Raw genomic sequence first — 17979 nt, forward strand, 5'->3', positions numbered from 1 at the left:
AACTAGATGCTAATTATAATCTTTTCGTATCCTATCATCAGGGATCTGTAAAAGGATTACCCATTACTAATTATATAAGAGAAAGTTTTGAAACATTAACAAATTGTAAAAGAAATAATCTTGACTCGTACATAGAAAGTTGTCCGCCTTGAAACATCTGTTGTGAGGTCCTTGATGAGAGTTATCTGCCCATTACTAGGGTTGACACTGAAGAAATCTCCCGAATCACTGTAGCCAGTAAGTCGGTATGTCACATCAGGCTGCAGACAAAACATAAAATATATATTTCATGCAATCATGGCAGAAACAGCAAAAAGTATTATAAAGACTATGTTTCAAATAGACATAAATCTGACAGAGTTGCCAACTGTGATAGGTCTTACCCCTGGTATTGCCTCAACATTGAGGATATTGGTTGTGACAGGGGTGTTCTCCACAATCGTATACACGTAGTTGGTCTGCCGGAAAGCCAGTGACTGGTCATCACGAGCCACATTAACACGCACTGTAGCTATAGCTGCCTTGGGGGGGCTACCACCATCTTGGACCCTCACCAAAAACTACAACAAAAAACACAACACAGCTTACTTTATGCTTCCAGATTCCAAAATCAACAAATGAAGTTAACAGATATATGCATGATCCGACGTATATTGAAAGAAAAACTGAGTTTAACTTACATCCAACTGCCTGACTGCTGACCCAATGAAAGACTTCTGTGTACGAACTTCTCCATTGATGGGATTGACGTAAAAGTACTCAGCTTCTGGACCGCTTGGGTTAAGGGCTAGATATGTCAGCACGTTATTGGGAGCCTGAAAATACAAATTCATTAGCATAAATTTAATTCCGATTTTTTACATCAGTCAACATAATAATTTACAATAAGTTACAATGTGAATTTAGTATTCTCTAATCAATTCAGAAATCGCTCCTTTGGTGCACCTTTGTAATGCAGGATTGTCGTTTTACACTGCGTACACAATTCAATACTCTCTCATGCTACATACACACTGTGAAATTCAGACTTCGCTCATTTGGTGCACCAATGTAATGCAGGATTGTAAATCCACACTGCGTACACAATTCAGTACTCTCTCATGCTACACACAGTGCAATTCAGAATTCCCTCATTTGGTGCACCTATGTAATACAGGATTGTTGTTCTACACTGCATACACAATTCAGTACTTTATCATGCTACACACTGTGCAATTCAGACTTCGCTCATTTGGTGCACCTATGTAATGCAGGATTGTGAATCCACACTGCGTACACAATTCAGTACTCTCTCATGCTACACACAGTGCAATTCAGAATTCCCTCATTTGGTGCACCTATGTAATACAGGATTGTTGTTCTACACTGCATACACAATTCAGTACTTTATCATGCTACACACTGTGCAATTCAGACTTCGCTCATTTGGTGCACCTATGTAATGCAGGATTGTGAATCCACACTGCGTACACAATTCAGTACTCTCTCATGCTACACACAGTGCAATTCAGAATTCCCTTATTTGGTGCACCTATGTAATGCAGGATTGTTGTTCTACACTGCATACACAATTCAGTATTCTGTCACATTTTCTACACAAAGGAATCAAAATAGCAGGGTGAATATTTAGAGTCCTTGATGCATGCTATAATGACTCCTTGAGTTCCTACCTGAGGGTCATTATCAGTTGCATTGAGGATAGTAATGAGTCCACCCACTGGATAGTTTTCATTAATATTACGTTCAACGAACGAATTACTAAAGATGGGTGTTGCAAGGTTTCGGATCACTTGAATGTTCATCACAGCTGTTGCTGACAGGGCAGACCGTCCGCCATCTCTCACTTCAAGACGAACCTGAAAGTGAAATAATACAGTTAAATTTGCTTACAATTGTTTCAGTCTAAAAAAGCATAAAAACAACACTTTGTCATCTGACTTGAAAAAAATGTACATCTTGTGACTGCAAACTTTAATTACCGTATATGAACTGAGAGCTTCTGCAGCAAGGTCAGTTGCGCTAGTAACCACTACGTTGTTTCCATTCAGGTTGAATAAGGCAGGGGCATTGCCATCACCAAGTATCCTGTAGTTCTGTTCATTGAAAGGTGCCTGAAAAACAAAAAATATTACTACACATGTGGACAGACATTCATCCCAACGGTCTGTACAAAGCAGCAATATTAACAGATTCAACCTGTGCCAAATGGTACCTCAACTTACATCTGTATCGCTATCGCTGATTGCGAAAGTCCCGACGACAGTGCCAGTGGTGACATTTCTCTGCAGTACAGCATTGTATGGCAGACCAATGAACTGTGGGGCTGTGTTTCTGATCACATTGATGCTCACTGTGGCCTGGTTGGTGGAGTCCCGTCGAGGATTGCCTTGGTCCTGGGCTGATACTTGACACTGAAACACACATAAAATCATTCTACTCCCATTGTGAACAGGCTATATCAAATTAAAATGACTAAATCACAAGTGATTCCATGGTATTCTATTGGATTACTGTGCAGGGTTTTTAATGTTGAGACTGATTGTCACTGACTTTGTATAATTGTCTACGGTTTTGTATGTTAAACATTAATAAGCAGTCTATGAAGTTCTTATTGTTAACCTATTTATTCTTAAAAATTGACTTCAGTATTTCTTTATTTATGCAAAGTGTATATCTTCATAAACAGACAAAAATATTGAAGTCAATTCTTTACAGATAAAACAATTGCTCATAGACATATCAAGTGACATGATATTTTATAAAAGCTTAACTATGACATATAGTTATCATGGAAAAAAAGAATGATGTCATAAAACAAGTTCATCTCTACTCATCTCATCTCATTGTATGAATTTCCAAAATGTAAATGTTCAAACAGAGTAACAATTGAGATAAATACAATATTTGGTGACCCTTGTTGGGTAACATGTGCAGTTTTAGTTAATGAAATGCATATTACCTCCCCAAATATGATACAAATATATGCAAACAGTGTTCTACAGATCAGATCTGGAGAGTTTACAGTTCCCCCCTCCCACCCAAGCACTATGCTACTGGTGTTTTGATTTGGTCTGAAATGACAGAGTTGATCCATACAATTCTTGAATTCTGAAAGTAAAAACGTAGTTGTCTCTGGTATCTACCGCACATATATCATGCTCATGTGCAGTTTGTACTTTCACTTTGGGAAAAACAGTGAGGACTACCTGCCCTTGGTTAAAATTCCGGATAATAATAAAGCCTGATGCGGGGGGATAAAAATGGGGGAAGGGCGCAACCATATGTTATCTACTTACAGTGTAGAGTGAAGCCCTGGTGGGATCTGCGACAAGATCAGCTTGCACATACAAGCCTCCATTGGTGTTAATGCCGAAGTATCGTTGACATTCAGAGTTACCCGTTAGCTGGTAAGCCAATACATTGTTGGGGGCCTGAAACATTCAAGTGTTTGCCAAAATAATTTTAAGAACCAAATTACAATGATACACAATGTAGCTTCTTAAAAATGAATTACCTATTAACTTTGTAACCTCATTTTATGTACTGCAAATGATACATAAATATAAGAAATATATTAACAGACAGTAATGAGGAAATATAAGTGTCTTTGTAATATTTTTGAAACAGTGAATTGGTTACATGAACATTTCAACATCTCAATCATGCAATACATACCGATGTGTCCGAGTCTTGAGCTGAGACTGATACGAAAACTTCCCCAAAGTTTGTGATCTCCAGAATCCTTGCAGTGTAAGAGGGGGTGTTGAAAACAGGTGCACGGAGATTACGGGTTACATTGACGGACACAACAGTGATGTCTGACAGACGTGGGTTGCCACCATCTCGTGCTCGTACTCGGATCTGAAATATAACAAGCAAAATTTACATTAAATGTGGTGACAAGACAGATGTTGAGAAGATATTGAATTTTGCAGAGAGAAAAATCTCAAAAGGAATTTAAAGATAAAACGCAATCAAAGGCAAAATGTTTTAATGAAATTCAGGGTTTGACCTCATGCTTATATTTTTTATGTGAAAAACATCCTTGGCATAACTACTTCTGTCTGGGACAAACATCATGATCTGGGCACCCCTTCCCTCCTCACTGTACAAACAATTTGTAAGCATGCCCACACCCTTCCATAATGTGTACACTCTGTAGGTGACCATACCCGGTAAAGCTCAGCACCATCACCACCAAAGGTGTTGCGAAGAGAAATTTGACCACTGGACTCATCGATCTGGAAGATGTTTTGAGCATTGTCGTCGCCAATGATATCATACTTTACATCATTGAAGGGAAACTGAAACAAACACATATCTCCATTAATAAGGAAACCTGCAAAAACTTCACATTGTAACGTCAACATTAATAAAACTGAAGAGGATCCAGTCCAACGTCTCTTTAGACTAAGATATTGATGCCCATCAAGTGTTGTGACATTATACTGATACTACTATTCACAGACAAAGATTTTGTATGCTGACAGACAAACCTCAGTATCTGCATCAGAGGCTGAAACTCGGACTACACCATCTCCTGCACTTGCGGTTGCCAGCAGCGACTGGCTGTATGGCTCATTGATAAACACAGGAGGAAAGTTGTTCCGTGTCACATTGATGCGAACTGTGGCAAACTGACTACGCAGTGGAGGGGTACCGCCATCCTGAGCATACACCTGGAACTGAACATCAATCGTTTTTGTTACTTACATGTATTTGGCAAAGTAGCTTTTAAAACAGAAAACAAAAGCAAAAGTAAAGTATATTTTTTCTTCAATCCCTAATAACTATTCCAGCAATGACTGAAGTGCCTACTTACTGTGAAAGTCTGTCCAGATTCACCAATAAGTGAGCGTCGAACAGATACAACTCCATTGTTGACATCCACAAGGAATCTGTCTGATGAGCCACTTGTATAGTAGCTGACTGTACTGTAGGGAGCCTGAAACATCATGACACTTCATAAAGACTGCATATAATCGTTGACACACATTGTAACATAAACTCATGGTTCAAATATATATTCTTCTGAGGATAATCAAATTTATGATACTTTAGCTGATGCTAATGAAGAACTGTAAACAAATAGACAGTCTATAAACCCCTGCACAGGAAATTTGTGGAATAAAAATATATCTGAGAAATCTGAAACAAAAGCTAAAAGTTGTTTTATCAACAACTTAAATTGAAACAACTATCATTTTTCAAAATGATACAGACCTTTCTTTTATTCCAATATGAAAAGCTATGGTAAGAAATACACTATGGTATATTTGAGCTGATACAAGCTTTCACCCAAAATGTTGTCATTCACAGTACTTACCGTTTGGTCACTGTCCTGGGCAAACAGGTTGAGGATACTTGTGGACACAGGAGTGGTTTCCTGAATGACTCTCTCATAAGTTGTCTGAGAGAAAACAGGAGCAAAGAGGTTCCTCTGAATGTACACAGTGAGTACTGCTACATCAGTGAGACCTGAGCCATCCTTTGCCTGGAGTCGCACCTGTCACATGGATAACATAATCTCATTTACCTTCACAGACTCTCATGACAACTTATATGTCGTTGATACTACTGAACTTGTCTTAGGGCCAAAATATATGTTCCTGATAAAGTTATCCAAGACATATGATTTAAGTACACATAGCTGATGCTAAGGTCTTATAATTAAACTGCATGTCCTTGATACATCTATTAAATGTGTTTACAATGCATGTCCCTGATATGTCTATGACAGTGCTATGACTACAATGCATGTCCCTGATACATCTATGACATTGCTATGACTACAATGCATGTCCATGATACATCTATGACAGTGCTATGGCTACAATGCATGTCCCTGATACATCTATGACAGTGCTATGACTACAATGCATGTCCATGATACATCTATGACAGTGCTATGACTACAATGCATGTCCATGATACATCTATGACAGTGCTATGACTACAATGCATGTCCCTGATACATCTATGACAGTGCTATGACTACAATGCATGTCCCTGATACATCTATGACAGTGCTATAACTACAATGCATGTCCCTGATACATCTATGACAGTGCTATGACTACAATGCATGTCCCTGATACATCTATGACAGTGTTACAACTCCAATTCATGTCCCTGATACATCTATGACAGTGCTATGACTACAATGCATGTCCCTGATACATCTATGACAGTGTTACAACTCCAATGTATGTCCCTGATACATCTATGACAGTGCTATGACTACAATGCATGTCCCTGATACATCTATCACATTGCTATGACTACAATGCATGTCCCTGATACATCTATGACAGTGCTGTGACTACAATGTATGTCCCTGATACATCTATGACAGTGTTACAACTCCAATGTATGTCCCTGATACATCTGTGACAGTGCTATGACTACAAAGCATGTCCCTGATACATCTATGACAGTGCTATGACTACAATGCATGTCCCTGATACATCTATGACAGTGCTATGACTACAATGTATGTCCCTGATACATCTATGACAGTGCTATGACTACAATGTATGTCCCTGATACATCTATGACAGGGTTACATCTACAATACATGTCCCTGATACATCTATGACAGTGCTATGACTACAATGCATGTCCCTGATACATCTATGACAGTGTTACAACTCCAATGTATGTCCCTGATACATCTGTGACAGTGCTATGACTACAAAGCATGTCCCTGATACATCCATGACAGTGCTATGACTACAATGCATGCTCATGATACATCCATGACAGTGTAATGACTACAATGTATGTCCCTGATACATCTATGACAGTGTTACAACTCCAATGTATGTCCCTGATACATCTGTGACAGTGCTATGACTACAAAGCATGTCCCTGATACATCCATGACAGTGCTATGACTACAATGCATGCTCATGATACATCCATGACAGTGTTATGACTACAATGTATGTCCCTGATACATCTATGGCAGTGTTACAACTCCAATGTATGTCCCTGATACATCTGTGACAGTGCTATGACTACAAAGCATGTCCCTGATACATCCATGACAGTGCTATGACTACAATGCATGCTCATGATACATCTATGACAGTGCTATGACTACAATGCATGTCCCTGATACATCTGTGACAGTGCTATGACTACAATGCATGTCCCTGATACATCTATGACAGTGCTATGACTACAAAGCATGTCCCTGATACATCCATGACAGTGCTATGACTACAATGCATGTCCCTGATACATCTATGACAGTGCTATGACTACAATGCATGTCCCTGATACATCTGTGACAGTGCTATGACTACAATGTATGTCCCTGATACATCTATGACAGTGTTATGACTACAATGTATGTCCCTGATACATCTATGACAGTGTTATGACTACAATGTATGTCCCTGATACATCTATGACAGTGTTATGACTACAATGTATGTCCCTGATACATCTATGACAGTGTTATGACTACAATGTATGTCCCTGATACATCTATGACAGTGTTATGACTACAATGTATGTCCCTGATACATCTATGACAGTGCTATGACTACAATGTATGTCCCTGATACATCTATGACAGTGCTATGACTACAATGTATGTCCCTGATACATCCATGACAGTGCTATGACTACAATGCATGTCCCTGATACATCTATGACAGTGTTATGACTACAATGTATGTCCCTGATACATCTATGACAGTGTTATGACTACAATGTATGTCCATGATACATCCATGACAGTGCTATGACTACAATGCATGTCCCTGATACATCTATGACAGTGCTATGACTACAATGCATGTCCCTGATACATCTGTGACAGTGCTATGACTACAATGTATGTCCCTGATACATCTATGACAGTGTTATGACTACAATGTATGTCCCTGATACATCTATGACAGTGTTATGACTACAATGTATGTCCCTGATACATCTATGACAGTGTTATGACTACAATGTATGTCCCTGATACATCTATGACAGTGCTATGACTACAATGTATGTCCCTGATACATCTATGACAGTGCTATGACTACAATGCATGTCCCTGATACATCTATGACAGTGCTATGACTACAAAGCATGTCCCTGATACATCCATGACAGTGCTATGACTACAATGCATGTCCCTGATACATCTATGACAGTGCTATGACTACAATGCATGTCCCTGATACATCTGTGACAGTGCTATGACTACAATGTATGTCCCTGATACATCTATGACAGTTTTATGACTACAATGTATGTCCCTGATACATCTATGACAGTGTTATGACTACAATGTATGTCCCTGATACATCTATGACAGTGTTATGACTACAATGTATGTCCCTGATACATCTATGACAGTGCTATGACTACAATGCATGTCCCTGATACATCTATGACAGTGCTATGACTACAATGTATGTCCCTGATACATCTATGACAGTGCTGTGACTACAATGTATGTCCCTGATACATCTATGACAGTGCTATGACTACAATGCATGTCCCTGATACATCTATGACAGTGCTATGACTACAATGCATGTCCATGATACATCTATGACAGTGCTATGGCTACAATGCATGTCCCTGATACATCTATGACAGTGCTATGGCTACAATGCATGTCCCTGATACATCTATGACAGTGCTATGGCTACAATGCATGTCCCTGATACATCTATGACAGTGTTACATCTACAATACATGTCCCTGATACATCTATCACATTGTTATGACTACAATACATGTCCATGATACATCCATGACAGTGCTATGACTACAATGCATGTCCCTGATACATCCATGACAGTGTTATGACTACAATGCATGTCCCTGATACATCCATGACAGTGCTATGACTACAATGCATGTCCCTGATACATCTATGACAGTGCTATGACTACAATGCATGCTCATGATACATCCATGACAGTATTACGACTACAATGCATGTCCCTGATACATCCATGACAGTGCTATGACTACAATGCATGTCCCTGATACATCCATGACAGTGTTATGACTACAATGCATGTCCCTGATACATCTATGACAGTGCTATGACTACAATGCATGTCCCTGATACATCTATGACAGTGCTATGACTACAATGCATGTCCCTGATACATCTATGACAGTGCTATGACTACAATGCATGTCCATGATACATCCATGACAGTGCTATGACTACAAAGCATGTCCCTGATACATCTTTCACATTGCTCTGACTACAATACATGTCCCTGATACATCTATGACAGTGCTATGACTACAATGCATGTCCCTGATACATCTATGACAGTGCTATGGCTACACTGCATGTCCATGAAACATCTATAACAGTGTTACATCTACAATACATGTCCCTGATACATCTATGACAGTTATGACTGCAATAATGTATGTGTGTGTCTGACTTACCCTGAACTGTGTATTCGGGATGCTAAACACTGGCTGTGCAAGTGTAACCTCACCACTGCCAGGATTTATGGTGAAGTAGCTCTGACTCCCATCATCCCCTATGATGCTGTATTGCACCACATTGAAGGGGTTCTGAAAGTAGGATAGTGAGCCATGAGTGTTTATAGGCTTTTCATAATAGTTACCGTAACAAATATTCTGATTATGTATGTCAAAATCACAAACTCATTACAGCAGATGACCAACTGGTATAAGTTGCTGTGCTGGTATTTTACCTGACAACCCCCATAGATACTACACAGTTGATACTCTCTGCATATACAGTCACTGTATTTACCTGAGAAGCAATATACATTCTACACAGTTGATACTCTTTGCATATACAATTGCTGTATTTTACCTGAGAATCTCTATCTATTCTAAACAGCTGATACTCTTTGCGTAGACAGTCATTGTCTTTACCTGAGAATATAAGGTGGTCACATTGACCTGAGAAAACCTTGTATATACTTGATAGTTGACACATTTTGGATGTAAGGTGATTGTATTTACGTGAGAATCCTCATTTATACTTGACAGTAGATATTTAGATATAAGGTGGCTGTATTCATCTGAGAATCCTTATAAATACTTGACAGTAGCTACTAGATATAAGGTGGCTGTATTCATCTGAGAATCCATAAAAATACTTGACAGTAGCTACTAGATATAAGGTGGCTGTATTCATCTGAGAATCCATAAAAATACTTGGCAGTAGCTACTAGATTTAAGGTGGCTGTATTCATCTGAGAATCCTTATAAATACTTGACAGTAGCTACTAGATTTAAGGTGGCTGTATTCATCTGAGAATCCTTATAAATACTTGACAGTAGCTACTAGATATAAGGTGGCTGTATTCATCTGAGAATCCATAAAAAATACTTGACGGTGGATACTTTTTAGATATATGGTGGCTGTATTTACCTGAAAATCCTTACATATATTTGACAGTAGATATTCTATGGCTATGAGGTGGCTGTATTCACCTGAGAATCCTTATAAATACTTGACAGTAGCTACTATTTAGATATAAGGTATTTACCTGAGAATCCCTATCAGTGGCCAAAGCAGTGAAGACTGGTGAGTTCTGTGGCGTGGTGTTGTTGATGACAGCTGTGTAGTTGGTGGTAATGAACTCGGGCGGAAAGAGATTCCTGTCCACAGTGATTTCAACATTGGCAGGCAGTGCTGCCCTCACTCCACTCCCATCTATCGCATCAACAACAAACTGAAAAGAGAATAAAACATCAGAGACATTTGAACGTCAGAAAAATAGAACCAAAATTCAACATACAGAATACTATGATAGAATCTCATATGCCGTTTCATCACAATAATGGGAAAATGAAGGTGGACATGTGGGTTAACAACCTGAGGTCAGAAAAGTATGGTGGGAGCTGTTTTTACGTACAAATCAAAGACACCTACCCTGTATACAGATGTATCGCTGGTATCTGTTTCCAGGTTGCGCCTCACACTGACAACACCAGTGTTCGGGTCGACCATAAAGTACTGCCTTCCTAGAGCACTGGAAGACAGGCTGCTGATCTCATACTGCACCGTGTTGTAAGGGGCCTGAAAAATACAGTCAAGATCATTCAGATCCAGATTCAATTTATTCGGAATACCAGGCAATCTGACCCCTTTTTCATTACATATACAACATATCTAACATTTATTTTAATACCCCCTTTGATACAAAGAACTTTGTACATATGTTTGATGCAGCAACTATACAATTCGAATTAGCTGTATATTCTTTAAGTACTGCATAACATGGGCAAACGCTTTATACATGACTTTTATCTTCTTTTACAAAACAGGTTTTACACAAGACTTCAGGATCACTTAATTCACATTCACCTTTACGGAAGTTTTGTATACCAAGAGAATTCATAAATGATCTAAATTTTAACAAAGATTTTTCATAACACACAGAGCTACATAAGTTGCATAAAATCTGTTAAACACAGTTCAAAATCAAATATAGATTTACATAGAGGTTAGAATTCCAGGGATTTAGAGTTGCACATAGAGGCATGCCAATCTTGTTTAGCAGCAAAACTATTTTTTTTAACACAAATGATCCTCAACTGCGGTAGCTATTCAAAGCATTATCAAGAAATAAATGACAAGGAAATCAACAACACTCACGACTCTGTCTCCATCTGTTGCCTGAACCTGTACAATAGAGACGGCAAGCTGTTGTGTCTCGGGTATCCTTGCACTGTAATCCTGGGTAGTGAACACTGGAGGTCTCAGGTTCCTGTTGACAGTTATGTAAGCTAACGCTGTGGCAGAGCGGGCAGGCGAGCCTCCATCTCTTGCTTCAATGCGCAGCTGAAAAATAACAGGTACATAAGTCATACAAAATGAGGTTCTTTTTATAAAAGTGATATAGAAAAATAATGATCACATGTGACAAAGCCAGTAAGTGGTGTACTTACAGTATAACGAAGATCATTTCCTGTGTCCAAGGTAAGGTCCCTTGAGACATTGATTTGATTATTAGCCAAACCGAAGTATAAAGGTCCTTTCTCATCACCAATCACACGAAGTGTCACCTGGTTGAATGGATTCTGAAGAGAAAGGAGAAATGAGTATTTGTGCTTGACAAAATCATGCAATACATGCATAAAGTTTTCACTCTAAAATGGCTGGTCGAATTGTCCAAGGCACCACACTTTGTTTTGGTCGTCCCATGCCAGAAACCAAAGATTGTGAGTTCTAATCCCAGGTTCAGCCTGACAATGGTTTGCCAGCACCATACGCATGTCCAAAGTCGCAAACAGAACTGTATCACTTCTTTGATAGGCATTTAGAAGTTGGACTACTAAGTAAGGATAAGAATTTATGGATGAACAACTTCTTTATTACAATTAAGAGCAACGTTTCCGTGTACGTTCTAACACCGGTATTAAGAAAGTGATTTACAGAGTGTGGTTGACAGGCAATCTTTATACAGTAGAGTAGATATCAAATGTAGTTATTCTGGAGTGGAGAAGCCTGTTATGTATACACGAGGGTAGCAATGACAATCATCGGTGAAGTCAGTGACATAAACAAAAGATGAAGCCAGTAATATAAACAACAGGATTATGGCTGATTGGGGCCTTTGATGAGTTGATGGTATGCCAGGGGCGGGGTGGGGTATGTAATAGCCTTGGTCACAGTTGATTGAAGGTTGGAGTCTTTTGATGCTGCATACCCCCCGGGTTACAATCAACTCATGAAAGACCCCAATCAAACTTGAAAATTTGAAAATGTACTTAGGGTCACACCATAAATATTACTAACCTTCTAGCCTAACACTTACGTTAACATCTGAGTCCTGTACAACGACAGGGAGGATTTGTGACCCCACTGTTTGATCCTCATTGATGGTAACTGAGTAGGGACTGCCAACAAACAAGGGGTCATTGTTGTTGCGACGGACAGTGATTCTCACAGTTGCTCTCTGTGCCTGCTCTAGGGATGGCACACCTTTGTCACGTACAAGAGCCTGGAACTCATACACAAGATCGGGGTTCCCTGTTAGTGGTCTTCGCAGAACAACATTACCAGTATCAGCCTCCAGGCTGAAGAATGTGAGACCAGTCGCACTGTTGGGAATCTGGGCAAACTCCACTGTATTGTATGGGGGCTGAAATGTAACAAAGACATTGAATGTGGTGGTCAAAACCACTCTGTATGGCTTGACACATAGCAGCATAAAGGAAAGTCAGAGATTTTCATCAAAGATAGGTACATCACTTTCCTACTCAGAGTTCCTTGAGACTAGCCTTGTACTTCTGCCACAAAAATGTGATGATATGACACATCTTATAAGGTTCATTCAACAAATTGCACGTTTTTCATTCATTTCAATTTTGAAATTTACACATTTAGATAAGCGTATGTCATAAAATGGTTAACTTTGATTGAGAAAATATACTAAGACATGGAAAACTATTTCCATTTGTGCAATAATCTTTTGTTTACATTCTTTGCATACTGGCTGTTGCCGAAATCCTATGGAGAACTAGCAACATGGTCACTTTGATGCATAAAGATATATTGTCAGGCTTTGCTGTTGCAGGGGTAGTAGCATATCTATATATTTAAGCAAAACAATATGCAAAACCCACTAACCGCCTCCATCAGGCTGACCTGCTCTGATTACAGAATAAGCATGTTTATTAACAAACAAGAGAAAAGTCTGTTCACGTGATATGCAAATTAGCCTGTGGCAGTGATGTAATGCTGAGGCATCACTGCGCCGGAGTGTGTAAATACACATACCACGGAATCCTGGTCAGTGGCCGAGATCCTCAGAACTGCCGTGCCTACTTCTGTAGTTTCATCAATCTCTGTTGTGAACAACAGCTGAGAGAAGGTAGGTGTGTTCAGGTTGCGATTGATGATGACTGACACCACAGTTGTGTTGGTCTTAGGAGGAACACCATTGTCAGAGGCAACAACTCTCAACTGTAAAATAATGTTTCATGTGAACTACCAGGTAAAGTTTTTTGTTAGAAGCATTCATCTCTCTCTTCAAAACAAATCTGGACTTATGCCAACAGTGACAACAAACAAACCTTGATTGAGTACAAAAACAAGAGACAAAATAGTATCCTAGTAATTACACCTACAGTAAGATTTTTACTGTTGTATTATATTACATCTTATTATCTTGTGCACCTATTTTTTCAGATAATGTAAAAAGTAAAACTTACATAGAACCGAGTGTCAGAAACACTTTGCAGTGACTGCTTTCTGATGATAGTACCTCCTTGCGTCACGTCGAAGTATGCTGATGCAGTGCCGTCTCCGATGATTGCATAGCTCACACGGTTGAATGCATTCTGGGGATAAAGTCAATTACTACAATGAAATGTTTTGCTCTTGTTTTTCAATATATCAAAGCAATATCTTCAATTATATCATTACCATAAAGTTTATCTCAATTACTGTTATGTTGCAAAATTGCATTGTTTGATAGGCATTACTAAGAAGTTGACGGATGACAAAGTAGACACAATTTATGGATAACAACTTCTTTAAAACTGTAAAGGCGACGTTTCGGTATAGATCCGTGTCTAAGAAGTGTGTCTACTTTGCAAAATTGCAGTTAATGTATACTTTAGGGCTGAAATGATACACTGTCACAATAGACATATGAAAATCCAGCCCTTGCTATGCTAAGGAGCCATACGTATTTCAATCGTGGTACAAGTATTGGATCGCACACATATTTCAGTCACTAAGAAAACATACAACTTTATGGATGACAATTTCTGCCTTATTGCATATAGCAGCATTTCAATGTATATTCTGACACTGTTATCAAGCTGGAATGACACCAACCAAGTGATGAGAGGTATATATATATATACATGATATGTTGTGATAAGCAGCAGACAAACAAAAGTAATCGATAACAAGTAGTCAACATTTACAACTCTATGCATTTCAGTCCTATCACTGAATGTAGAGTTTGGTGATATACAACAGAAAACATGCATACCGTGTCATCATCAACTGCCAGGACATTGACAATGTTGACATTTTGACCAATTGTCTCATCAATCGTGGCACTGTAAGGCTCATTGACCCAGCGTGGAGTATTCAGATTGCGGATGACATTAACTGTAATGGTGGCAGTGGTAGGGGCAGGCCTAGGTGGATCGCCACCATCTGTTACAGCTATAACCAGCTGCAAAAACAAACAAATTAGAGATTGTAAATAAATTATTTTTTAATGGCCAATATCATAGGTAGTAACAAACTTATACTGTACTTGATCACTGTACTTACTCTGTACTGGAGAGTCTGGAGGGTGTCCTGAAGCAGAGAGGACTTGAGACGGATCTCACCACTGTCGCGATTTATCAGGAAGTAGGTTGGAGCAGTATTTTCTCCAATGATGGAGAAGCGTAGAGACCTGTATGGGTCCTGTACACAACAGAAACAAAATAGTACCACCTCAATATTTTATAACACAATACATTACTGCTATATAATATCAATGCATCTTCCTCATAAATCTGGATGAATGTATCTTCATTACAATACACGTGGAAGACCTAGTCTGACAACATTCTATTGTAGATGTATGCATATTCTTGGCCTTTACCAAAACACAGGTAATAAGTATATGATAAAACAAACAACAACAAACTACTTCCACAGGATCATAAAGAACTTGACATCCATGATAAGTCTAAAATAAACGATACACAGCAGGAGGCAAATTTCAACTTCAAAATATGTACCTAAATGAATACCCTTCTTACCGATAAATCTGCATCAAAGGCATCCACATCATAGATAAGGTAATCAAATCCAATAGTTTCCAGTACTGTGGTGGAATTTTCAAAGTTTGGTCCAGAGGGATTTATAAGGAATGGTGCATTTAGGTTACGATCAACTCCCACTGTAAATGTGTTGTAGGTCACACGCCTTGGGTTTCCTCCATCTTGTGCGAAAACTGTTACCTAAAAATGGAAAATACAAATCATAAGCATAAATATATACAGAAGAGTTAAAAAAAGTGAATGGAAACCTTGAAAAAAAATTTCACCACTTCTTGAACTGTAAACAATTTCTTACCCCATATTGAGCCTGAGAATCTGAGGCAATAGCTTGTGTGAGAGTTATCTCCCCTGTTGATGGGTTGATTTGGAATCTGTTGACAGTCATGCTGGCAATACCATATGTGACTTCATTGTAGGGACTCTGAAACATTTACAAGACAAATATATAACAGACAAACATGAAAACAAGCTATATATGGACATAAAAACAATAAGGACAATCACTCAATGTTTCAGTAAGGAGCGTACCCTTGTGTCGGCATCAGTAGCAGTTACAGTGACAACTGGTGTGTTGGCTCCTGCTGTTCGCAACACAGTGGTGTCGTAAGGAGTCTGTACAAACACTGGGGAGGCCTGGTTCCTCACAACGTTGATAGTGACAGATGCAGGCTGGGCTGACGACAGAGGGCTGGCACCTTTATCTTGAGCTTGGATTGTCAGCTGAAGAACATACAGGCTGATTAGACCAACAATGTGGTTTCTTTACAATTACTCTGCAATCACTCTGATTAAACCAACAATGTGGTTTCTTTACAATTACTCTGCAATCACTCTGATTAGACCAACAATGTGGTTTCTTTACAATTACTCTACAATCACTCTGACTAGACCAACAATGTGGTTTCTTTACAATTACTCTACAATCACTCTGATTAGACCAACAATGTGGTTTCTTTACAATTACTCTACAATCACTCTGACTAGACCAACAATGTGGTTTCTTTACAATTACTCTGCAATCCCTCTGATTAGACCAACAATGTGGTTTCTTTACAATTACTCTACAATCCCTCTGATTAGACCAACAATATGGTTTCTTTACAATTACTCTACAATCCCTCTGATTAGACCAATTATGTGGTTTCTTTACAATTACTCTACAATCCCTCTAATTAGACCAACAATGTGGTTTCTTTACAATTACATGTACTCTGCAATCCCTCTGATTAGACCACCAATGTGGTTTCTTTACAATTACTCTGCAATCCTTCTGATTAGACCAACTATGTGCTCACATTACAATCACACTACTCAAATTTTAACAAATTAAACAAGATGTCCTTCTAATTTGTATTCAATATATATCCATCATTATGCGATGTTAGATTCCCTTATGATCAGTGATGTTGACTGATTTGGCTGGACACCTACAGCTGTGACCAAATAAAAGAACCAGTTCAATACTTATCAAAGACAATTTGTGCACAGGAGATATGTGCAAGGCTCGATTTAAAGGAACTTGATATTAACTTGCACCAGGTGCATTTTGACATGAAAAGCTAGTTGCACCGGACAAACCCAGGTTGCACCTGGTCCCAAAACACAGATGCATAAACTAGTCTACAAAAAAGTAAAATCAGTTCTCTGATGACTGTGTCATTTGTCATGAATTACATATAACACAGGAATTAGTTATGTAGTATGGTAAAAATAACGTTTAGAGGTACTGAGAATGTTCAAAGATTGATGTCTGGACAAGGAAGGGTTTATCAGTATAGAATTTTTTTACATGCACTTGCACTGGTGCATGTGATATATAGCCACTTCGAGCCCTATTTGAGGTAATAATTGAGTCCAAATTTACTACCTGGGTACCCACCCCCTATTACCTGACCCTACCTGGGTACCCACTGTAGGTCTCAAGAGATAGGTACAAAATGTCTGATTGGGCATTTTTTTTACCATAGCCCTGTCAAAATGTATTTAGATACATGTATTTAACAATCTGGTCATGCATACACTGAAGTTGACTTAAGTTATGTCTTTATTCAACCATATGAAAAGTCAGAAGGAATGGGTGCATAGTCAGAAAGAAATGCGAACATTAGTGACTTGTAGTGTAACCATAGATTTCTAGATACTTTTTGCCATTAAACAATATATCATGTGACTAACCTCGGGTCCGGGTAGTCCTGTGGGTACCCGGGTCCTACTCAG

The 17979-nt window shown here is 38.8% G+C and overlaps 1 protein-coding gene across 4 annotated transcripts in view; it reads right to left on the reverse strand.

Annotated features, from left to right (window-relative positions):
* LOC124110627 overlaps positions 1-17979 on the reverse strand; it is a 120236-nt gene that overhangs the window by 72438 nt on the left and 29819 nt on the right. For all 4 annotated transcript variants that reach the window (XM_048392282.1, XM_046469936.2, XM_048392284.1 and 1 more), the window contains 25 exons: positions 16291-16482; positions 16058-16183; positions 15742-15942; positions 15263-15400; positions 14973-15161; positions 14182-14310; positions 13748-13933; positions 12783-13109; positions 11914-12045; positions 11621-11806; positions 10895-11041; positions 10509-10694; positions 9427-9558; positions 5327-5506; positions 4823-4945; positions 4497-4685; positions 4173-4304; positions 3676-3861; positions 3297-3431; positions 2223-2411; positions 1980-2111; positions 1671-1856; positions 681-815; positions 384-560; positions 132-260 (listed from right to left, as the gene is read on the reverse strand). In XM_048392282.1, the coding sequence (XP_048248239.1) occupies positions 132-260; positions 384-560; positions 681-815; positions 1671-1856; positions 1980-2111; positions 2223-2411; positions 3297-3431; positions 3676-3861; positions 4173-4304; positions 4497-4685; positions 4823-4945; positions 5327-5506; positions 9427-9558; positions 10509-10694; positions 10895-11041; positions 11621-11806; positions 11914-12045; positions 12783-13109; positions 13748-13933; positions 14182-14310; positions 14973-15161; positions 15263-15400; positions 15742-15942; positions 16058-16183; positions 16291-16482 (4164 nt within the window). The remainder of the gene's footprint in view (positions 1-131; positions 261-383; positions 561-680; positions 816-1670; positions 1857-1979; positions 2112-2222; positions 2412-3296; positions 3432-3675; positions 3862-4172; positions 4305-4496; positions 4686-4822; positions 4946-5326; positions 5507-9426; positions 9559-10508; positions 10695-10894; positions 11042-11620; positions 11807-11913; positions 12046-12782; positions 13110-13747; positions 13934-14181; positions 14311-14972; positions 15162-15262; positions 15401-15741; positions 15943-16057; positions 16184-16290; positions 16483-17979) is intronic.

The sequence above is a fragment of the Haliotis rufescens genome, unplaced genomic scaffold, assembly GCF_023055435.1.
Source record: "Haliotis rufescens isolate VD_foot unplaced genomic scaffold, xgHalRufe1.0.p SCAF_11, whole genome shotgun sequence".
Classification (NCBI taxonomy): Eukaryota; Metazoa; Mollusca; class Gastropoda; order Lepetellida; family Haliotidae; genus Haliotis; species Haliotis rufescens.